We start from the raw sequence: 24,664 nt of genomic DNA, 5'->3' as shown, positions 1-24,664 counted from the left end.
ACTGGAAGAGGCAGGAGAAGGCTGGGAGAGTTGAGGAGAGAGCGGGGATCACAGCTGTCATGCTGACATGGTGCAGACGGAGTGGTGCTGGGGCATAAAACAAGTAACCTGAAAGCAGGCCCAGCAGCCAATGTGTGTGCTCTACCCCGAGGTCTCTATTGCTTCTCCATCCCTCAACTATTTTGTGCTGCTCAGGACCAGCTCTAAGTCTGCTGTAATGTACTGATGGCTTCTTTGGACAAAGCCTCCTGGGATAGGCACTATGGGAAGTACAGAGAGGACTGAAAAGTCAGCAGATATGGGAGATGATCCCCCTATCCCCAAAGAGTGGTGGTCTTGGTCAGACAAGGAAGAGGGAGTAGGTACAATCAAGAGTGTGGCAGCTGGTGGAAGAATGCATGGACAGCTGCCCAGCAGCAGCCCCTAGAAGGGGCCACTGTGCAGCCCCTGCCGCTCCCCAGCCCCCAGATGCCTTCCTGTTTTAACTCCTCAAATTTCACACTGAGAGCTGCATTCATTTGGTTTATAGTCCAATAAATTGTGTAAGACTCTGAGAAAGATTGCAGGCTACACTGTTATCAGTTGTTTGCTACTGGTGTGGATGAGCTGCCCACATTCTTTTTGGAAGTAGTTTTGATCGAAGGCCTTGCTCAGACAGCCCTGGGAGACAGGTCCATGGGGAGAACAAGATGCTGACCTCCTGATTTTCGGACTGCCAGGCTCTGGAATAAGAAGGGGTGGCATTTATGGAAAATTATTTTTATTTGAGAAGTGCTCTTCAGCCATTCTGGCTGATAATAAATAGTCAACAGAGCCAACGAGACCATTCCTAGTGTGCAGCATTAACCCATCGCGGAGTGCAGACTCGGTGCCTGCACATTCGTAAGCGAGCTTAATGATGTCAGTGGTGGTTGTGATTTTTGACTCTTTACAATGAAAATGTTTATTTAAAAACATAATCATCAGTTGAAAATTTCCATAATACAAAGTTTTCTTAAAAAGAAAAAAAATAATCATCACCCACGATTGTCAGCTCTGTCCAAAGGTGTTTCTATTGCCCTCAATTGGGCAGTTCTAAGATGCAGGGCCCAGAGGTCTACACTGAGCTTCTGCTGCCGAGACCGGCATTTCTCATGGGTTCCTCAATATATATCTCCACGGACCCCAGTTTAAGAATCAGTGGCTTAGTCCACAGTCAATTCCGATCCAGAGTCAGAGCCCAAAGGACTGTCCGTGAAAACTGCAAGCAGGCATCTTCACAAAGTTATAAACCATATAGTGATCTGTTCTGAAGCAGCTGTAAGTCATGCACAGTGTTGGTCTGAGAAAGTTATGCTTCCAATTTTCATTTATTTCTCCCATTTTTATTTTATTTTCCATTTTTCTTGAGTGCCACACCTGTGTCAGGTATTGCGCCAGGCACTGGAGTTACTGCGGTAAGCCAGACAGCTACAGCCCTGTGCTCACGGAGCTTTTGGTCCGTAGTGGGGGAAACTGGCATTCAATAATCAACAGTGTGATAAAGGTTAGGGGAGGGTGGTTTTGGGTGGAATGGGAACCTAGAGAGCAAAGAGACGTACCTATGGGAAAGAGATGTGTCAAAGAGGAACGCCGCATAGGTTTTCAAGAGAAGTCTGATATATTATCAAGGCTCTAATGTAGAGAAAGGAAGTCAGCACTTTCAAAAAGGAAGATTTGCTGGACTCTTCCCCCGAAGGACCACGTCCATGCGACTGTGCTGGCGAGGGTGTAAACTGGTAGCTACAAGGGCTTTGAAGCGATTCTGGCGGAAGATGCAGTGCCCTGGCCTTTTGCCCGGTGGGGCCCCATCTGGGCAGAGAGGAGGGGCCTTACCTGGAGCTCAGCATGGTGGACCTGGGCTGCAGCTGTGGCCACCTGGTCCTCCAAATCTGCCAGTTCTGTCTCATCACTGCCACTGTGGATGCAGCGGGCAGCATCTTCCAGCTCGTTCAGTTGGCCTTCCAGTCCGTACACTGTGCCTGCCACCAGGTACACCTGTAGGGAAGGCACGGCCTTGAGCTCAGGTCTGGAGGGGCCTTTACAGGGGACCTCGGTAACTCAAGGGAATGGGAGAGAACTAGACTCAACACAGAGGGTAAAGGACAGGGAATGCCCCCGTGTACAAACATCCTTTGCACTTAAATGGTGGCATGAGGTCTTGCCACCCCCTTAACCCCCACCCCACTTTCCTGCAAAGGAAAAACAATTTGTAAATTGAGGGGGGGGGAGAGAGAGAGAGAGAGAGAGAGAGAGAGAGAGAGAGAGAGAGAGAGAGAAGAAGAAGAAGGAGGAGGAGGAGGAGGAGGAGGAGGAGGAGGAGGAGGAGGAGGAGGAGGAGGAAGAAGGGAGAAGGGAGAAGGGAGAAGGGAGAAGGAAGAAGGAGAAGGAGAAGAAGAAGGAAGAACGAGGAGGAGGAGAAAGAGAAGAAGGAGAAGAAGGGGAGGGGAGGGGAGAATGACTGTCAGGACAGTCTTGAGTTTGGATATTATACTTTTGCTACACCCAAAAAAGGTGAATTTATTTTGATAAGATAATTTTGAATATAAACTTACAGTTTTGCACAATGAAACACAATTTGGAATTGTTATTTGAATGGAATAATGTGAGTGTGGCAACAGTTAAACATTACTTGACCAACATAACTTTGGTCTCAGAACCTTGGAACCTTGATTTTCTTCCAGAAACACACAAAGCTCAACGTCATCACACCTTATGGCTGTAGCAGCTTACTACCGTAGCTCCTGGTGGTTTTGTCTTCAGCATGGTCTCTGCGAATGTGCTCCGTTTCCTCTGACAAAGCAAAGCAATATGAAAGAGCTGCAAGCCCTCAGCCATGCCAGAACGTTCATCCTTCACTTTGTGTTCCGTAAAAGCCTGCTTTCCTGGCAATAGGGGAGCTTCAGCCGTTTGGCACTGACACCAGCTGAACAGGATCTTACAACCAAGGTGATGGCGCCACAAGAACAGGAGGACGACAGTGATGGCAACGAGGGTGATGACGACGACACCCATTTTCTGAGCCAGGTGCTGAGCCCAGGCCGTTACGTGACTTATCTCATTGAATGCCCACGACACCCACGGAGGGACGCACCCTTCTAATCACCATATTAAAGATGAGAACCTTGTACCCTAGAGATTCAGGGGTTTCTCCAGGTCTCACGGCTGGGACGTGGCGGACCTGTGATGCGGCCTCGGGAGGGCGGATGCCGGACTCCATGCCTCTGTCCGCCCTGCCCTGTGATACTGTGAGACTGAATCTCAGCTGCGATGTGAGGACATTTTACATTTTGAACTTTGACATCCAGGGGCCAGAGTCATTGCGGTTACAGATCGACGTGGCATTGTCTGTGTTGCTGGGCTGAAATAACAAAGGTTACCATGCTATCTAATGAAAGTGTTATTCTAGCCTTAAAAAATAACCCATTGAAAACCACGAACCTGGAATTGCTTGCTTAGCAAGTGTCCACTGTTGGTGAGAACTGTGCCCAGACATGTCTGAGTCATCCACAGCGTCTGCAAACCCTACTCACTGCTGCCTAGGGCCCCATGAACTGGCTCCTGGTTCAACTAGCGGTTCTCATGTGGTTCAAGGGCTGAGCATAGGTGTGCCACTCAGGCAGGGCTTTGTGGTCAAAGCCCCGGAAATAAAGAGAATTAAGCAGGACTTCTCGGAGTCTTTAATGTGCTAATAGGAATCCCAATTTTCCTAGAAAGAGTATACAGAGTCCTCAAACTTATTTGCTCTTAGAGAATCTTGTTGGACTTGGCCTCCATGAAATGCACTTTATTTAGTTAGGCAGCAACTGGTAGTATTTCTTTGCTTGCTCTCTGAGGACAGAGAACCACCTGAGTGGCCGTGACCACCCCCACAGGTATGACAAGTACGACATCTTCTCCTATGCTGTGGGTGTTGTACGAGGGCCTTGAGAAGGAGGACCACAGCCTCTGCCTGGTCCTGGATTCTGCGGCCGAGCTGGGCTCCTGGCGGAGCAGTTCCACTGTGTCTGCAGCCACTGGTTGTATAATACATGGCAGCATATTTAGTGCTGCTGAGAGTTACAGGGCAGAGACAGAAGGGAAGCAGGGACAGTTTCTCCATTGCCTCTATGGTTGGAAATTACAGGGTACCCCAGGCTGTCTCTGTCATTTAGCAAAGATGAGCATGAGGAAGGTCCTCAGATGGGGGTGGGAGAGTGAGGGGGCCGACTCATCCCTTCCACTCACAACCCTGCATAAATTCACAAGGTGGCACTTGTGGGACCCTACTATTAACACCACAGGTCTGAGAATGGTCACGCTAGGGGCCCTCTACCGACCCCGAGATCCATTTTCCACCCTCTCTGCCCTGTTCTGTTCTCTGCGAGGCTGACCTATATGAACTTCATCACCAAGCCTCCCTTGCTGGCTGGGATGGTTTTGGCCAATGGGAAACACCAGCAGAAGATCAAAGACAGGAGAAGAAACAGTCTTTGTTCCCTGCTCTCTTGGAGCTGCTAGGCTCCATGGTGACAGACACCACTAGGGGTGTTCGTCCAGGCTCCAGTTCTTGGGCTACACTGCCCAGGGGTGGCGACCGCTCCTCCTACTGCCACTCTCTGGGTGCTGCCGTATCCCTTAACCTTGTCCACACCTCAGCTAATTGTCCTTTCCTGAAATTCCTCGCCCAGCCGGACCCCAACAGGTCCAACAGAATCCTATGCTTCACAGCTCTCAGCAAGAGCGTCACCAAGAGACCCAGGCATTCAATCCAAGGAACTGAGTCCCCATTATGTGTGCAGGGGAAGCTGGGTCTGGCCCGCGGTTCCCCCCGTCTTTCCAGGACACAAGAACTCCAGGAGCAGGTGAGATGCATCAAACCTGAGAGACTAAGGGAATTCTGAAATCCCCATGCCTTCCTCTAATTAAGTGGATGAACAAGGCAGTTTATGAAAACAGGAGATCCAACATATGAATGTGACATTTTTATCTCATGTAGCTCTGAAGCCTTCAGAGGTATTTTTAAAGGCGAAACTTTCTCAAGCAAATGTTCTCTTTCAACTCAGTCCTGATCTGCAGTAGCCGACGTTCAGAAGGCGAGAAAGTGTCGCCATTTCTATTTCTGACGGTCCCTGGTTCCAGCACAAAGGAGAAAGGCAGCGGAGCAATGAGCAGCAGAACAGACAGACAAAAGGCGCGGTTTAATTAAATCAGCTGCACCCAGAGGCCAGCTGAAGAATCAGCCGTGCCCTTCTCCCGCCACTCAAATGAATTCCATCCTGGAAACCACAGAGCGAAGCCACCTGCCCAGGCTCTGTGATCTGGTGAACTAAAGAGATAAAGAGAAGAGTCACCCCTTCTCTGACTCAAAAATCCACAGACTTCAAAGGAACATAGATGGAGTTTCTCCTGAGGTGAAACTTGAAAAGCTGGAGCGGGGGAAGGGAAGGAGGAAGAAGATGGTTAACTCTTTGGGGACAGGGGAAGCATCTCAGAGGTGATGGACAGGGGCGCAGTGAATGGCAAACCCCAGCCGGCCTTTCAGCATGTGTCCCCACTGGGGTTAGTGACATTTTGAATCAGTGGGTTAAGTGGATGTATTTCAAACTGAAAGTGTTAACAAACCCAAGAAAAGAAACATACTGTACAATCAAAGGCTCTTACAAAATGAACACTCGACAAAAGGCCGTTTTTCAACATGCTCTTTTCAGGGGGTGGGGAGAGAAAGGCACGCTCTCTTTGCTTTCAGTGTGTGTGCCATGGGACCTGACCGTTGTCATTTAAATTTGGGTTACTTCACACATTGTTAGTTTTTTGGATACCATACTTTTTTTTTTTAAAAAAAGCACCCCATTCCTTAGAACCATATCTTTATCTTAACCTTTTCAATTCTGCGTGGGGCCATTTTCAGACTACCAGCTCTGAAAGAACTGTGTTATTGACATACTTAAGGGACACAGACCCTGCACATTAGAAGTAAAACATGTCTTCCTTTAGAAAAAGCACTTCCTTCATCTGATGTGACCATAAGTCAGGTAAGCATTCTTTGAGCATCTCCTCTGAGAATGGTCACGCTCTGGCCAAGGCTACAGATAGGAAAGCCGGCAGGCCCTGTTCTGCAGGAATTTATGACTTTGGTTTCCAACCTGGGGGTAACTGTGCCCCTGTCTCCCCACAGCATCCCCCTCCAACATCTGACAAAGTCTGGAGACATTTTTTTGATTGGCAGAATGAGGAGAGTGCTGTTCCTGGCAGCTAGTGTTGGGTAGAGACCAGCTGTGTTGCTAAATATCCTACAACCTACAGGACAGCCCTTCATAGCAGAGAATCATCTAACCCTAAATAGCAGTGGTGCAGATCTAAGGGGAGCCAAAACAGAAAGGACGGCAAAGTGAGGAAAGAGGTCAGACATATGTTTAGGTTTAATGGGGATCCAAAGGGAAAGACTATTCAACTTTTAAAGTGAGAGAAATACTGACTTTTTAAAAAACTTCAAGTTACTTTGATGTGTTGTTTCAACTTTTAGCAAACATTTCCTCGAATAACAGTTCCTGATTTCTGAGAATGGCATTCATTAGGGCGACCCCCAAATCAGGGTTGATTCTGCTGGGTCTGGAAAGATGGAATCGCCTGACTTAATACAGTTTTGTGGGCAGGACTATGCCAACTGGAGATGGTGACGATGGCCTGAGTGGCTAATGTCCACACCGCTCTGTGTCGCCCATGGGCTGCGTTGTTGGAAAATTCTCATAGGATCTTTACGGATACACTTAACGACGGTTGCGGATATTTATATGTAAGATTCTATTACATTCTTTTTTCCTCACAAGTCAGAAGGCTAGAAAACTCCACTGCCAGAGGTCATACCTATGAAGCGAGACAGACCAGCTGTAGTAACCTCTGTTCTATGGGCAACCACCCTCATTTCCTACCGTGTCATTGGTGATGTTTCACCTGGATCCCCACAGACCCTGGTTATAGTTTCTGTATACTCACCTCCCTGCACCCCTGCCCCCCCAGCTTCAGTGTGCTTTTCTTCCCAACAGTTCAACTCTATACAGAAGACTGCCGTTGGGCCCCTGTGGGCTCCCTGCCTGCGTGCAGACAGCCTGAAGTGCCTGCTGGCTGGGGTAAGGGCCAGCAGGACAACTCTGAGAGGCAGCTTATATTCCAGAGCTCCCTGCAGGATCAGGTTGAAGTTACTCTTTGTCTAAGATCATACCTTTGTCTCATTTCCTCCATCTCTCTTTCTTTCTCCACTCCCTTACCAGCCACCCCTGGGAACACTTCCCTAATAAATCGCTTGCACACAAACCCTCATCTCAGGATCTGCTTCTGGGAACCCAGCCTAAGACCCTTTCCGAGAATGTATTTGTTAGGGTGGTGGTATGTCTGTGACTTTGTACTCTGTGAGATGTGTTACGATTTTATCTGCTTCTGTTGCACGTTTGCTCTAGATGGGACACTGACTTACATTCTCTTCAAGGGAAGTCAGCTGCTCATCCAGTCTCACTTGGTCTGTCCCAAGAGGAAATGTCCCTTTCTCTCTGTCAGGTAGGACAGGTGGGAACTGCCAGGGCCCTGTAGACTCTGCTATCAATTCCTCCGTGGCGTTGATGACTTTCAGCACTTCTGTGGAGATGTTGCAGAGAGAAACAGCAGAAAACTTCTGTTTGGTCCAATAACAGAAGGAGACAGAAGACAAGAACAGCACATTAACCAAGACATGGAAATTCTACACCATCATGGTGCTCATCGTGTGATCACTTCCATGATGACACACACAAACATCAATGTGCTGAAGGAATGAGAAGGCAAACACAGCAGGGGAAACTCAGAGGCGGCCAGATTTGACTTGGCCTAGCTTCCGTGACTCACGCTGAATTATTTCAGATTCTTAGGGAGGGAGGAAGGAGAGGTCCAAGGGAAGCTACTGTGTCCTCTGCCCACTGCTGAGAGTTTTATATCCATCACCTCTTTTTCTGGATGGTATTCTACTTCAACGGAGCTTCAGACACAGACAATGTCAAACCACATCTACGGCGTGGTCCAGTGGGTAGTTTTCTGGACTGCGAGTTAGGAGACCTGGGCTCTGGATCTGGCTCTAACTTCATCTAGTTACGGGACCTTGGCCAAGCTACTTCCCATTTCTGTAACTCAGTTTGGTCGTCTGTACAATGCGAGTATTGGAAAAGAGTTTCTCTGCAGTGCCTTGCTAGCCACTGTGCGTTAGCTCACACACACTTATTCTCAGGCCCATTCGCCCTTGCTGTCCTCTGCTATAGATGCTGAACAGAAAAACTCTATTTTCCCGCTTCCCTTGCTGCTAGCGGCAGTCATGTGACATAGTTCTGACTAGTGAGCCTGAAGGGAAAGCCTACTGAGGGGTTTCCAGAAAAGCTTTTCTTTTCCTACCAGGTGAATAGATGCAGTTGATGCTCCTCCCCTTCCCTTCCTCTTCCTTCCTTGATTATAGATGTGCAGTTATGACAAAAGTGAGGGTGAATACCAAACTTCGGAGTAAGGTGGATCAGAAAGACCCAGATAGCTCAACCAGCGGATCAATTCAACCACTGTGAGTTACCACCTGCCTCTGAACATCTTGTTACCCGAGAAAAATAATTCCCTATCTGTTGAAGCCACTGTTGGCCGAATTTTCTGCTCCTTGTGGCTGAACATATTCCTGACACAAGTCACTTCTAGCTTCTACATTCATTCATGGCTCAAAATTACAATTCGTCCAGCTCTGGGCCAAGGTCATTAATGGAGCAGAAAATCTTCAACCATAAAGAATTATCTGCATCTCTGAGTTCACCTGAGCATATAGCACCAACCAATACACTGAAGATCAAAGTTGCTTGGCAGTAATGATTTCCATCTACAATCAATTTTATTTACCTCATCACAGGGTTTATAAATTGGAAGTCAAATATTGCCCACACACATATTTTTTTGTTTGTTTTGTTGTTTGTTTTGACCAGTAAAATGTTCCAAGAAAACACAGAATTTGAATGCCTTTGGTACTGGGCTAACATATTAATGACAGCTACGGTTTGATGTTGCAAAGTTTGTTTCTCCAGGTAGATTCTGCTGTAGGTTTTATCTCACTTGAGGATGTTGTCTGTAGCCCTCCCACTTCACTAGGGAATCAAAGTGTCTAAGTGACAAGTCGGTGACTGCATCCAACAGCCTAGAAGCTGGCTCTGGGCTTCCATGCTGAGGCACATGGTCTCATACCTGTCAATCCATCCTAAAGTTAGGGCACATGTGCTCAGTGGGCTCCTCTCCAGCCTGTCTGCGTCACGACAGCTGTTTGACTGACCCAACAGTTTTTCTCCTTTTGATTCAAGAGACTTTGTTACAAACCAAAAGAAAAAGAAGGGGGGTTGAGATATCAGGAGAAGAGGTGAAGGGAAGATGACACAGACCCACCCGAACAAGGGCATTCTCCAAGGCAGCAGCCAGGGCCAACTCTTCACCGTAGGAAAAACTTTCAAAGGCTGTCCCCCACTATCCAGGACCCTGGGTCTCGACATGGCAGATTTTGGACATGAATTGGGTTCAAAATGATGGGCATGAAACAGTTACCACTGTTTGCTTACATCTATTTTAGAAAAGGCTATGTTTTATATGTGAAAGCAGATTTGTTACCCTTCTTTTAATAAATGAAACATGTATTAGAAAGTCTACCCCTTATTTGGTAGAAGAGGTGCTCTTGTACTTCTTTTGAAAAGAAACACATAAGACTAAGAAATTCAGGAAAAAAAGGGGCGGAGGGAATCACAACACAATGGGAGGGAAAGTGTGAACATCCACACTAACTTCCAGTTAATCCAGGGTCATTAACAGGCCAAGGTTATTAACGGAAGGACTCAGAAGGTGCTTATCTGCATCCTGAGTCTAGCTGAACACATGCCATCTAAACACCAAGTTGGACGTTGATGTTGCTTGGTAATCTTTGTGCCACTCAATCCATAAATAGCCTTGTTTATTCAATGATAGGAGTTGCAAGCTGGAAGCCAAACATTGCCCAGAGGCATGCATTTCTGATAAGAGTGCCATCTGTGGGATATGCACTTCCCAGTTTTCTACAGGCCCCACCGTTCATTCTACATACTTTATTGGGGGTCCATAGTGTTCAGGCTTTGCTCCAGGTGCTGGGACCAGCAGTGGACAAGGATAAAGTCCCTGCCCTCATGGCATGCCTTTAGCCCTACCCCAGCCACCTGATGCGGTGACACTTTCCTGGCCCCTGAAGTCATTTGCATTTGCCATTGAGTCTACTGAGCGAGCACCACAGCTTCTCTGGGGTCTGGGGTCTGATCCGAGATCTGGATCACTTCCAGAAGGGAACTAGCCTCCAGCGGGGGGAAGTGGTGGAAAAATAATTACGTGAAAACTGGACAAGATGTGTGCGTCTGGTGGGTGCCCCGGTCTTGCTCTCTACTGGAAAATACAAACTGGAATCCACAAGCACTTGCAGGGGATCACATGTTTCTTGTCTGTGACACAGACGTGGGCTCAGCCGTGCGGGCGGGAGCGGACAGAGCACCCACCCGAAGTGAAGATAACTGGGATTTAGTTCGCTCACCTCTCTGTTCCTTGTTTACTCGCTGGCCCAATAACCGAGATTAGATCTGTTACAGAGCTAACACCGATTTGGTATGTAAATGTCCAGCTCCCTGCCCAATCTAGATTGAAAAGTACAAAGCACCTTCTGCAGTTTACGTTAAATAAAGCTGCATGTGGCGCGGGACGGGGTATTCAGATGAAAAGCTGGTGGGGACTCATGGGTGCTGTGTGGGGCACAAATGAAAAGCTAAGGCTCCTTTCTGCTTTATAGCGCACAGCCCTGGAGGCACGTGCTGAATGGCACCAACAAGCGCGATTTGAGAGCCAGCCAGAGCTATTACAGTAGCTGACATTACTCCAGATATTAATTACAAGAGGGATCACATGTGACAGTTTCACGGTATCAAATAAGGGAACGATGAAAGTGTGGGAGCAAATCAGCTGCCAGGAAGGTTGGGCTCCAACACCGTGGTCAAGGGCCCTACAGACAATGGATCGGCCGTGGCTGGGAGTCCACGCGGTAACCAAATTCAACCTGCTAGTGAGCACAGAAACACAAATTAAACAACCGGTTTTAACAAGTGCCAGACACAATCGCAACTCCCTTTAAAAATGGCCAGTGTCTGCCAGTGGGACTTCACTCGGGGAGCCCATGCTTCCAGCTGGTGGCCCAGCAGGGGACGTGTTTGCTCCTCTGTCTCCCCACCACTGACGGTCACCCTGAGTGAGTGACCCGAGTGTCCCCTTCTAGGGCTCAGTCTGTGTCCCAGCCCCACGTGGAAGATGACATCCAGAACATCAACTTCACCACCACTGGGACTGACGTTAACAGGCCAGCACTCAGGGGACAGAGGTGAGAAGAAGCATCCAGTGTTTCCTCTTGACGGAAGGGGATGTTCTCTTATCACCAAGGCAGTGAAACAAGGGCCTACCTTAGGAAAGACTCATGCTTCCTGCCTGAGTCTAACCAACAAGGGGACCAATGCAGACCTGTAAGAAAGTTAGGTACCACTCCGAGGTTGGGGCCCCGCCACAGTGGCCACTTCAACGGACCCAAGAAAGAAGAAGACCTGGTCAGGACCCAACTCGTACATGCAAGCTGTATCATGTTTCTTTCTGGGGACTGCAGGGCAGGACAAGACTGCTTTACTTTTGTCTCACTCCTCCCAAAGTTTAGCCTTAGCAATCTCTCCATTCTGTCCCCAGGCACTTTCTCTTCCTATCAAACAGGTTGCTAGAAAACGAAATCGCCCTCCATTCACTCTTCCTTATAAACTGTTTTCCAGAGTCATGCAGAATCCAAAGGGTTGCCTGGGGGAGTTTCTGAATCTATAGAACTCTAAAGAAGAATATAGTTGCACCTTCAACACCAGATAGATCTACTTATTAGCAATTCTTGCAAATTCTCCTGAGATTTTCCCACCAACACCGTTCATTTCAAGGCTTCGTGTTGGACAAAGAAATGCCAGCTCATTTCGAGCGGGAATAAACAGGAATATTCCTTATCAGAATGGCTCGGGCTTGTGAACATGTGAGCAGCAGGGCTCATTGGTGCCCGGCTTAATAGAAAGGGAACATTTTGGGGCGACAGAGGGCTGGTTCCAGCCCCAACCCCACCCTTGGGCATGCACACCTGCTGTGTCAGCTGGGCCAAAACACATCTGGTGTCTGGCTGTGTGTGAAGGCCTGGGGTGGCAACAGAGGCCTGGGGTATTTATTTAGGAGACTTGATAGACTTCTTGATATGCTATCCTCTAATGCAATGCAACGTGGGAAAAAGCGCTGACAAGTCAATGATGTGCACAGGTATCTGGGACAGAACGCAGGCTGGTCCTCGCTCCACCTTGGACACTGTTCTGATGTACACTCATAACAGCAGCTAAAAAGCTAGACAGGTGGAAGCTGAAGGGACACTGCCGCGAGGATCTCTGTGGGGTACAGAGCAGGCTACATGCTTTGGGGCCCCGGGGTCATCTATAAAACAGGGAGGGGCAGTGGCAAGGGGCCTGCCACTTTGCAGGACCTGACAAAGGGCCTCCTTCCCCTTGGGCTCAGCGGGCCTGAGGTCTGGGCCCCACCACTTTTTTAGGGGCCCATGAACATATTTTAATTTCTTTTAAAACTGGAAGGAAAAAAAAATGAAATCTTAGGTCCAGGAACATGTTTTAATACGTAATGTTAATATATGAATCTTGATACCAACCTGGTTGCCAGATATGATTTTAAATGTTTTTTCTTTTACTGTAGCCCAGGGCGCATAGAGGATGACAAATGGGAAAACGGAGGCGGGGGCCCAGAATGCCCAGCTCAGCAGCTTGAGTGTTGTACTGTTGTACTGCTGCTCGCCGGCGAGCAGGCGTCACTGCAGACTTGTGTAGCTTGTTATCAGAGCTGTCATTTACTGAGCGCCGACCGTGGGCCAGGCTCTGGGATAAGCACTTTATTTACCTCACCTCATGTAACCCTCCTCACCGCCCTATGATGCAGGCATTAGGATCACTGTCTCACAGGTGAGGAACTAAGGCTCAGAGAGATGATGGGGTTTGGCCTGAAGGAGCCAGGATTTGGACCCAGGTCCACCCGATTTCAAAACCCAGACTCTTAACACATCAGCCTGAGGGGCTTATGTTTTAGAAACGTAGTTCTGACTGCCAGACGGAGAGATTTGGGGCTGGGAGAATCAGAGGCAGAGAAAAGCACAGGAAATGATCGCTACCACTTGAATCAAAGGTCACAAGGGCCTGAGGTGGGGTGTCTACCATGGGAATAAAAGGACGAAAGGCACAATATTCTGGAAAGAGAACCGAGAATGCTGTGGCTGTAGGGGGAAGAAGGGGGAGATGGAAAGACGCTGCTGTGCTTTCCAGCTGAGCGCTCTGGAAGAAACTGGTACCATTAAAGGAGATTCAAAAGTCCGGAGAGGATGAAAGTTTCATTAGGCTTTTGAAATAAGGAAAAATATAATATTTCAAAGATCTTTCTCATAACCCAAGAGACTGAGCAATTGCCAAATGCCCAAATGGGGTAACTTCCAAGTCATGTGTTTAGTTTTTATCTGGAATCCATTATTTTTGATGTCAGGTTTCGTGAGTGGGTTTGGAGGAGATACAACCTTCATGGTTGGCTTTTGTAAAAACAAGAAAGTATGGGGACCTGCAGTCCTCCTTTCAGACGTGTGATAAATGAAACGTTCTTTAGGGGCCCAGGAGGAGACAGGGGACATCCCATGTAACAGAAAGAGGTTTCACAGGGGTCATCTGAAGACTTGTTAGGACACAAAGGGGTGGCTCGTGTGGAGGAATTCCAGGCAGAGTGGAAAAGCCTGTTGGCTGTTCAAGTTGCACAAAACACATATGAGGCCACACCTTCTGCCCTGCTCACCACTGCTGCACAGATCCCTTTAGGGAAAGAGGAGAAGAGAGAAAGAAGCCAGTTCAAAGTCAATGTGGGTGCTTCTTGTGCCAGTTATGCCTCTAGGCTTCTCACAATTTCATTTAACCCTCACAACCACCTGGCATGGTTTTAATCCCCTCTTTAGAGATGAAGAAACCAGGCTTAATGAAGAAGATACTGAGCAGGGATGTGAGCCCAGAGACTCTCGTCTCCAAAGTCCACGTTCTTTCCCACCTGTCTCATCCTCTTCTCCACATGTTTGATTCCCGAGACCCAGTGGATTGTAGAAAGTGAGGATGGACTAGAATGAGCAGGTCAGCGAACGATCAGTCGGTCAGTGAGAGAAGGCTCTCATACGGGAAGTCCTCAGGTTGTTCTAACACCAGTCAGAATGAGCTCGTTGAGTTGGCACTCCAACAGCCAAGCCACACGCTGGAGCTTGAGATCTCCTGAGTGACAAGCTCCTTTCTAAGCCTCTCTGAGCCTACCTGGGCGTGAGCCACCAAGGACAATGCAAATGAAAAAGAATGGGGTCTATAAGAAAATCTGCTCTGAGTGGGACCCAGACGTCACAGTCTGCCCATTACTTTTCTGTCCCATGTTACAGATGCTGTCTTGGCTTTATGAAATGCTTCTATCAAACTACCAGAGCAAGCAAGGAAACTTGTCCAAATGCCTTGATTGCTTGTATTTTTTTTTTTCATTTTCAAACGTAAGAAATGAAACTCCATATGTCCTCCTAAATAGTTGACAGAAATCTGCTAGGAAAATTCAGTGCAAATATGTTTTAGTTCTCGTGAAACATAAGGCGTTCCGGCAAGGCCTCTACAACCCATCAAAATACATTTTCCACGAACAGATTCGTGTCCCTGAAGACTGACTTGATGAAAGAAGGTGGCACAGAAGTTTGGAAAGAAATTGGAGCATGAACCTAATAAATTAGCATATGTAACAAACTGAAACAATAAAGCATGACGGAGATTAGAGAACTGACATCTAGGAGTGGTTCCTGAAAGCATCTAGGTTTTGATGGTCAAGCCATTTAGGAAAGAAATAAGATTTTCTTTTTTTTAATGGTGATTATAGAAATAAAAATTTAAAAATGTGCTATTTGCAGTGTAGTTCCAGAATTAAACCTACTAGTTTGTCTGTTTCCCTTGGGTCATTTTCTTGCCCTTCCTGGGTGAAGTCCCTGTGGCTCGATGTGGGCCACCTGAGCAAGGCCACTTCAGGACCTTTGGCCATTACCTGTGACCAACCCTCCCTGGCAGGTGTAGCGCACACAGGACTTCCTTTCCTGGCCAAGGAGGTGATCACGGTCAACAATATTTTTCACTTTTGTATCTTGGCTATTCCTCCAAAAAAAATGGTTCCTGATACTGACTGCAAATATTTCCCCGCTGCTGGCAGTAACCAGGGCCTCACCAGGGCACATGTTCAGCTCTGAAGAAACTCAATGAGCCATGAAACCATCTTCCTTGTTCACTAGGAAAGGAAGTGGCACATGGCAGCCAGGGTGATCTTCATAAATGTGAGGTCCTCCTTGTTACTTCTCTGCTGGAAACTTTCCAGGTGCTTCCTACCTCGCCCAGAAGAAAAGCTTAAGTTCTCTGCACTGCCCACATGGCCCTGCTTGCTCCAGCCCCTGCCCTCCCTCCCTCCCCCCACCACTCTACCTTTGGCCACGTTGCTCCAGCCACCCTGGATCTTAAGTCTGTTCCTTGAATTTGTCAAGGTTATTTTCACCTTAAGGCTTTGCATGGGGTTCCTCTGCCTGGTAAGCCTGGATCGCTGCCTGACTCTTTCCTTCTTGTCCTTCAGGTCTCAGCCAAGAAAGACACTTGGTCAGAAAGGGCCAGACCAGCCAGGACCCCTCCTCTTTCCCAGTCGCTCCCATTACCGCCATGATTAATCTTCTTAGCACTTAGCACTATCTGACATCTTCCCCTCTATGTATTTACACATTTATCAGCTCTCTTCCAACGGAAGGTACGTTCCGGAAAGCACGGAACTTTCATCTTTTATGTCTACCGTTATGTGGCTTGTACAACCATTATTTGTTGACTAAATGGTGAATGAACAAGGATTGTGGCAGCACGTCTCCCACAGGAAGTCGGGTAAGTCTTTATTGTCTCCTGGAAGTATTGCTGGGCCTGCAAACAGGAAGGTCCAGCTGTTCCTTCATTGGCATGAAAATTAAGCACCTTCCCCTCTAGCCACATTCTCCCCTCCCCAAAGGAACAAATGAATATTTGTCCCAGCACTGTTTATTAGGAAGTGATCTCTTCACAACTAGAGGTGAGAGGTAGGTAGAAATCATAAGATAAATCCTGAGTTAAATTTTAGTATATTCTAGGCTACCCTCTGGACGATCTCATTGTATCTTAAATCAATATTCACAAATTATTGTGCCTTTAAAGACATAATGTAATATCTTAATAGCTAGGCCCTCTTCATTCCTCTTTTTTTTCTAAATATTTCTAAATTATTCTTGTTTTTATTCTATCAGATAATTTCAAAAATCCTTTTGGAAAGTTAAAAAAAATCCGGTTTGGATTTTGATTTGAATTCCATTAAATGTCTACTCTAATTTTGGAACAATTCATCTTCCTTACTAGCAAACTGCTACATTTCTTGGAAATCTGTGGTTTTCTCGTTAAGTTTTAATTTCACATTTTTTGCTCCCATTATGGATGGAATTAATTTCTCCTATATCTCCCTTCCTCCCCCAATCTGGTTTGAGATTCATCTGCAAATTTTAGTTCATGGCAAATTAATTGCTAAACTACAAGCTCCTGACACGGGGAGTTGTAGTGTAAATCCCAGAACCTCTTGAGCTGTGCTGTGTAATTATACTGAATGATGTGGATTTATGAATACATCTGATACTAACAGACCTTTCCTTCGAATACAATGGATTTTTATTTTGCATTTATTTGCATTCAAGGTTGCTATATCCTTTCACTCTCTATCCCAGGTAAATATTCGTGATCTCTGACCTTACCCAAGTTTTTATTGCTGCCTGGGGATCCTTTCTATCTCTAAACATTGTTTTCTCTCCTATTTTATGCAATAGCCATTTCAAACCCTCTCCACAATGCTGAAACTCTAATTCCATTATCTGCTCACTTTCAGAAGACAAACTTGCCTTTTAGTCCAGAGAGCTAGAGAGAGAAGAGAAAAGCTAGAACATAAAACACACTTTCTGACATCAAATTTACTTCCTTACTTGTATCTGGACCAATCTATCTTTGCTATTCCAGTGCCTATACCCAGATGTTTTCTGGACCTCACCGTTTCCAATTCCCCAAGAACCCCTTATTGTTGGACATAGTGCTAGATATCCTTGGCTGCTTGTCCAGTTTTCCCTTAGGATAAATGAGCCACACTGCCTTTCTCTCTTCAAACCACATCTGGCCTATGTCCCATTCTACTGCTGCGGTGGAGGCAACCTCGGTTTTTCCTGGCCTTCAGGTAACACCTGCATTGCACTGGAGTTCTGGACCCTCTTCCTCTCTAGTGTTCAGTTCTCTTTCCTAGAGAGGAAGATGTTCTGCTGAAGTCCCAGTGACCTAGCAGAGAACCTGGGACTCTGTCTCCCCAGCCAGGTGGCCCCCCTTCCTCCTCCCTGCCCACACAGGACACAGCTGTGGGAATGCATGAAGCCATGACAACATGAATGAAGCCAGTGACGACACAAGTGAAATGAAACTGCCTCACCTGTTCAAGCACTGTGGATAAGAGCTGTAGCTCTAAGTGGACAGCTAAAGCTTCTCTGTTTTCCTAGGACAACAGTTAAATAGAAAGTTAGAAAAGAGGTGTTAATTCTTCAATAGGCATACAGGACGACTGAGATCAGTGTAGTTTGCAAGGCAGAAGTTAGTATGTCACACTACATTCGCTTCAGCACCGAGTAAAGATGAAGACACTCTTCTGCAATAAAACGCTACCTGGGCTGAAAGACATTGAATCCTCTGGTGAATGGGGAGTTATTCTGCAAGGGTGAGATACAGATGGACAATCCTTGATGTTATGTCAACACTGTGATATCAGCGAAAAGTTTCTCACAAGCACTTGAAACTTCAGAAACCCAAGGAGCTGGGTTTTCTCAGACAACATTCAATAAACCTGTCTCCTTGATCACTGACCAGGATTGTGTTTCCATGTAATCTGATGTTAGTAAATGGGGAGCAGCCATGAGAAGATGAACAAATTCACCCAAAAGATACTTTAGAGACGTGTCAGTACTTTGATGAGAATTATTCCACGAAACTATAAATATGGGAGACATCAGCTGGTCTGTGACTCCCTTGTGAAAATAAAGCCCAATGATTCAGTGACTTGTGATAATAATTAATAAACAAAAACACTTTAAATAAAATGCTTGCGGATACTAGATGTACAAATTTGACGATATTATAAGAATTGACTAATTTGCGCCTTTGACAAACACTCATGTTCCAAAAGCTTGACATATAGGACATTGTCTGTCACATAAAGTGTCATAAATGATACTATGTCAGGAAATAACAACCCATTTAATCTGTGACATATCTAGACCCACGGGAGTTTGAAACCAGAAAGGCCCTTGGGGACCACTGCTCCGAGCCTGGGACGATGAGGGGCTTGTGGGAGATTCAGCTCCTGAATGTGGTCTCCAAACTCTTTGTGCCTCTCTTTTAGGAACACGGGACCTGCATACCTAGAGGCAAATGGATCTAAGAAGCACGTTAGCCAGGGCTTTGTTACAGAGCCATTGGTACGGCCACCTGCCCAGTGGTAGAAGAGAAGCAAGTGCTCGTTCCGGGGCTCCAAGGCCCCCATGGTTTGGGAGGCTGACGACTGAGGCTCAATGGAACCAAGCTGACTTAAAGAACAACATGAACCTTTGGGAATCCAGTTCCCAGGAGATTACTGTGCTGACCCCAAGCTCTACACGCTTATCCTTCAGCTAGTTCCAATGCAGATGGCAGTGTCCATCCTGGAGCCATCATTGGTCTCCCAACACCCAGCCCAAGTGAGCCGACTCCAGAGCCAAGTCTTCCCACAGCAAAGGGCTCCCTCCAGTCAAGAAAAACGATATTTTGAGATTGGTTCTTCTGCTTCTGGACAGGATTCTGAAGCCCTCATTCCTAGGTGGGTTTTCATACCAAGGACACTGAATTGCCACTGATGTCACTGTGTGTATGAGGACATGCATGTTCCTCTGCTTTGGCTCCCAGAGAGCAGGGCCACTGGTGGGGGCAGGAGGGACAGTGACATCTGGTATTAGGCAAGGCCCCTGTTGGTAAGACAAAGGCGATGGGCAGCCATTTAGGCATTGGGATTGTTCCACTGCTAAGTCACAATACCGACGTGAATATTTGTGAACTGGGGACCCTTCTGTTTGGTTACTGTCTCAGTCTGTCTTGTTTCCCCCAGAGGCAGGGATTTGAGAGCATGTAGTTTAGCTGGGAGGCGAGCCCAGGAAACAGTGGTGGGGGAGTGGGGAAGTGAGGCAGCACAGAGAAAGGAGGCAGTGAAGATTGCCTTATCACTCTGTTTATGAGTTGCTGTGGGTGCTGAGAGCTCAGTCTGCTCAGTGTGCAGCTCGTGTCCCAGGGTCACCACCCAACAGGGACACCAGAGCTGGAGTATGTACACTCTTCCCATCAGTCACTGGTGAGGGCTGCTCCCGGGGAGTTGAGTTCTCTCACACCCAGCCTGCCTTCTGTTGGACAAGGAGCCCGTGCCCGCTGTCTCAGGCAGCTGGACTTTGAGCCAGTGCATGACCACGGTAAACAGAGAAGGCGAGCACTGACAGCTTCTGGGATAGCCACGCGTTCAGATCCACTCCCCAACTGCGCCATGTGCGTGTGAGTGTACAAACTAGTTGTGCTTGGATCAGGGGGAAATCATGGTTATTCTGATTCTGACGATGGGAACCTGGGGTTTCTGATGCACTCTCTTCCCACTGCATCCTGCATAGCATGACGAAGCACCGAATGGGCTTCCAGACCTATGGCTCGGCACCGCCAGTGTGGACTGGGAACAGGCACTAGGCTGTTTGGTGCCAGCTGATGGATGTTATTTTGTGGCAGGGAAGCTGATTTTCCTTGAGGCTATTAAAGGAGATACAACTAATATCTGCTGGGCTCCTGCTCTATGCTAAGCCCTATGCTGCATAATTCAGTCCTCGCCACCCTATCAGGGGTACGATTATCCCTATTTTGCAGATGAGGCTGTGATGTGTTTCTTCAATCAACAATGAAGACCAGGGAGGGGCCCTAGGGACCAATTAAAAAACAAGACAGACGTGGGCTTGTCAACATGTTGGGAGCAGCTCCGCTGCCTGGTGGGAAAAGAACTGGAGAAGCCAAGCAGGGCCTGGAGGGATGGGGAGAGCAGTTCAGAGGTGGAGGGTAGTGAGCAGGCAAGGAATGACACTGCCTTGCTCTAAGCAGGGGCAATGAGCTAAGACGTTAACCAAAGTCCACAGAGTTTGTAAATCGCATGGTTGTGCTGCAAACTCAGTCTAATCCTGAAGCCTGTCTCTATGCCCCTCTGATTCTAAGTAATGTTCCACATGTAAACCCGAATTTCTGTGTTCCTTTCATCAGAGTAGCCCATGCCTGGAGAAAAATGTACTAATTATCCTTTTTGTTGGCTACATGGATTTTCACATACAGGAATTGATACCTGGTTGATATTTAATTCATTGATTCATGGTAGGCTGGGGGAAAGACTTAAACTTTGACACATCTGGGAGTTTGAATGAGAAAAACTTCCTAATTTCCTGCTCAGCAAGGGTGCAGGGCAACATGCCCAGGATTCCCCCCACCCCCCTCCACCTTCCCTCTGTGGCTCCTCCTTTCCTTGTTCACCTTCTGCCCAGGAGAGCACAGCACAGACTGCAGGCTCTGCCTTCAGAAGGTGAGGCCTTCAAGCTGATGGGTGGTGGCAGTGCACGACTCGTCACGGCCTGGCATGCCACCGGCACAGCATGAGTTTCTGGAGCCTTGGGACCACCAGGCAGGAAAGCCAGAGGACGCAAAGCCCTTGTAGGAAACAATGTGATATTCTTCAGTCACCACCTGGCTCTCAGCTCTAGCAGACAAATGTGACGGGGCATGGGTTCAAGTAACAGGGAAGATCAGAGCATGCTACCATTGAGGGAGTGATGGGTTGGAGCCCACATCCCAGGGAGCGGCTGCTTGTGAAGGCCACGTTCTGCTCTCCAACCCACAGACACGCCAGAGGAAAGACACGGACGCTGTCCACAGGCAGGAGGCCCGGCAGATTTACGAGTGAGGACTCCATGTTTATGGTGGGTGGGACAGGAATGAGTGAAAGGCAGAGTCTGAGGTGCTGGAGGGCTCAGAGCCTCAGCCATGGAGGACAGTCCCCACTATCCTGTGGGCCTGCTCCTGACCACCTCTAGTCATTCTGACGTTGGCCTGGCTATGCCACGGTACCTCAACTTGGCTGCTGAACAGATGAAGGGGCCTCATTCACCTGTGCACACGGGTTACCAGCAACCTGTTGGCTCCTTTGGCATATTCTCAACACAGGAAAAAACTGATCACAAGTGCAAAGACACCTAGGTGTTTCAAGACAAGATCGTATCTGAGTTACAGAAGAGGCAAGTCGTTGTAAAGGAAGGAGCCCATGATTTGAGGCCACGCAGGTGTGTGATGCAGCCCCAGCTCTGAAACCTACTAGCTGTGGGCCTTGGGCAAGTTCCTTCATGACTAGCCTCAGTTTCCTCATCTGCAAAAGGGGCTGCATCTATTAGGTTGGTGCAAAAGTAATTGCGGTTTAACAGGTTAAAAATAATTGCAAAAACTGTAATTACTTTTGCACTAACCTAATACTTCGATGGATTTATTAAATGAACTATCCAACATGTGCAAAGCAGCAGGCACACAGGAGACACTCAACAAATGTTAGCGTCATCCCCTTCCACTGGAGGCAGCTGGGCTATCCTGACTTAAAGTGGCCAAGTCTAGCAGGAACGTGCTTGGAGAAACTGCAGAGAGAAGCCAGGTGCACACTGGAGGCAGGGACTCGGGAACCCCTTTCTGCCAGGGGTTGGGGCTATCTTCTATGGTTTTCCAACAATGTCCCTTGGAACTCAGGGGCTGGCTGGTGGGAGTCAGAGGGGAGGTGGAGGGTGGGGCTGAAGATCAAGTGGCTGGGCTTTGGGGACCTAAGAGCAGCAGTGTTTTTGTCTGTTAATGGGATTCCACATCAGGTTTGTTTGAAAACGGATTCTGAGGCTACGACAAATAAACCCAAATCTGAAAACTACAGAGATAAATGATCCAGAGGCTACTTTAACACAAAGACCATGGAATGAAGTTTCATCATTGACTAAAAGTGGGGTGGCTAAGTGTTCCCAATTCACAAGCAAAATTCCTCAGGGAGAAGGTGGGGAGGGAAATCACACCGCTCCTGACCAATGAGAGGTCATGGACACTAATGTATAGGCTTGAGACCAAAGGGCTGTCTTGATGAAGGATAGTAAGTAGGAGATGACAGGTCTTGGAAGATTTCCCCAGGACACACAGTGCTGGTGTCCTGATGGAACCACTTGGCGCCAATCAAGAAGGGTTCTCTTGGGCTCTCTCCAGTGCACGGGGAGGGCCATTTTAGGAAGCTCTTTGGGAGTCATGCACATCTCTGCGAATACAGACCCTTTCCCCACTCCACCCCCAGCTGCAGGAGCCAAGCTGTCTGGAGGTGGTTCACGGCCCTTACCTTCTTCAGCTCTTCCTGGACACTCTGGCTGTTGTCTTCAGAGGACAGACTTTCCTTCTGGGTCTCAGACTCTGTCTTGGGCTCGGACTCTTGGTCCTCCCCTGAAGAAGTCTCCTTCTCGCTCATTTTCATTGCTAACTTGAACAGCCTATTTCTCACTTTTTCCTCCGTGCTGTCAGTGCTGGTCTGGGGGTTTCGAGCCTCACTGCTGAGGTCGGTGTCTGATAAATCACCCGACACCTAAATAAAAACCAGAATCATGAGCTGAGGACGCCTCTGCTGCGCTCGTGTTGCTTGCTGTCCGCAACGACTGCCTGTTTGAAGGATTGCCCAGGAAAGTGACGACTCTCTTACCTGATCTGTTTCCTCTACAGAAGCTTTTCACTTTTTTACTTTCTCAAACACATGCATTTTAACACCTTGTTAAAGGGTTCAGGCAGGCGAGCATCTGTACTTGGAAATATGTTTGAATCCATTCACTGCTTTTCATTCACAAAGTACCAAGCACCCACCATGGGCAGCACTGTGTGGGCGCTGATGATGAAAAGCTGAGCATACCTGGCCACAGCCCCGCTGTCCCCTAGTGAAGGAGACACACTAAAGCCTTACATACTAACTGTCACTACGGTGAGTGCTAAGAAAGGGGTGGGTGGGAAGCGAGGCTCTGCCAGCCCACTAAGGGGCACTTCCTGGGAGGGGCCGGGGTTCAGGAAGTCTGCCTTGTGGAAGCCACGTTTCATTTCAGATTCAAAGTGTAGCGGTTACCCAGCTAAAAGGGAGAGGGAAGAACAGGATTCTAGGCAAAGAGCAAAGGTGTTGAGATGGAGTGAGGTCCTTGCATGGACGGAAGGACTACTGTGAGACAATCCCTTTGGCAATTACAGTTCCGGCTTAATAATGACATCTCTGGTTCCTACTATCCACTTGGTGAAACTCTCCTAAGCTCCTTCTGTGAGTAGAGCTCTGACCAGGCCTGGAGAACTCCAGGAGGACACGGAGACTCTGACAGTCACTCTATTCTTGGCCTTAGACAGATGGGTACGGGATGTTAACCAGATAACCCTCAGCATACCACCAGGCCCAATTTTAGTTTTTGAGTTTCCTCTCTGAGTTGTTTGATCTGTTTATAAGGCTTGATATTTCGTGGCTTTTATTCTTTTATGAAGAGCTTCCAAAGAACAAAGAGAAAATTGACTTACATTTTCAATAAAATGAAACTCATTCTATTTTGCACTTACTATATGGGTTCATTAGGCCTTTTTAAAAATCTAAGGTATATGATGGGATCTTTGTGACCACATTTTGCCTATCTTTTGAAATATTTTGCTATTTCATCATCCTGGGAAATATCTTGCATTATTACTCATCAGTGATTCCCAATTATGCTAAAAAAGACTAAGATAATAAAACAGAAACATAGAATTGCCCACAAGGATGATTCAATAGCGAAATAAATCATCACCACTCTGAGTCGGCTTTTAGCTCATTGCATACAGTTGAGAATTCAAAATTTCATAATGGCAAAGAAAAATCTGACAGAGAAAAACATTTCAGTAGATGACTCTGAAGACGAATTCAAATGATGGTGAAGTTGATTATATACATCAGACCTCAGACTAAGAGTCTTCAGATGATAGTGTCCGAGGTGAATTATCTCAAACTCAAGAATCAGTGAGTAAACAGTGTATTCCTAGAGACAAAAGAAAGTAATGGTATTTTCATTTAGTTTCATTTCATTTCATTCAACAAGAAGGACTTCATCGCACATTTTACAACAAGAATCTGGACAATCCTGCTTTGCTAAAAAGATGTGTGACAGATTCTTTCATTCTTTACAATGTCTGTGTATCAAACTTGCTTTATACAGTTTGTGGACAAATGCTGAAGAAACCTGCCTACCTAAAGGTGTTTAGAAGGAAACAGATTATAGAAACAAGAAAAAGAACCACTGGATTAATAAAAG

At 47.2% G+C, this 24,664-nt stretch overlaps 1 protein-coding gene across 7 annotated transcripts in view; it reads right to left on the bottom strand.

The window, feature by feature from the left end:
* Positions 1 to 24,664, bottom strand: part of MYRIP (myosin VIIA and Rab interacting protein) — a 227,163-nt gene that overhangs the window by 8,076 nt on the left and 194,423 nt on the right. For 5 of the 7 annotated variants that reach the window (XM_081072743.1, XM_081072747.1, XM_081072746.1 and 2 more), the window contains exons 11-14: positions 22,702 to 22,941; positions 17,683 to 17,745; positions 7,472 to 7,666; positions 1,855 to 2,016 (exon numbers count right to left, since the gene is read on the bottom strand). In XM_081072743.1, the coding sequence (XP_080928869.1) occupies positions 1,855 to 2,016; positions 7,472 to 7,666; positions 17,683 to 17,745; positions 22,702 to 22,941 (660 nt within the window). The remainder of the gene's footprint in view (positions 1 to 1,854; positions 2,017 to 7,471; positions 7,667 to 17,682; positions 17,746 to 22,701; positions 22,942 to 24,664) is intronic. The other 2 variants (XM_081072748.1, XM_081072749.1) reach the window with 1 other exon arrangement.

Source organism: Rhinolophus hipposideros, assembly GCF_964194185.1.
Source record: "Rhinolophus hipposideros genome assembly, chromosome: 14".
Lineage (NCBI taxonomy): Eukaryota > Metazoa > Chordata > Mammalia > Chiroptera > Rhinolophidae > Rhinolophus > Rhinolophus hipposideros.
The sequence above is the reverse complement of the archived record's forward strand: the minus strand, read 5'-3'. Positions and strand labels throughout refer to the sequence as shown.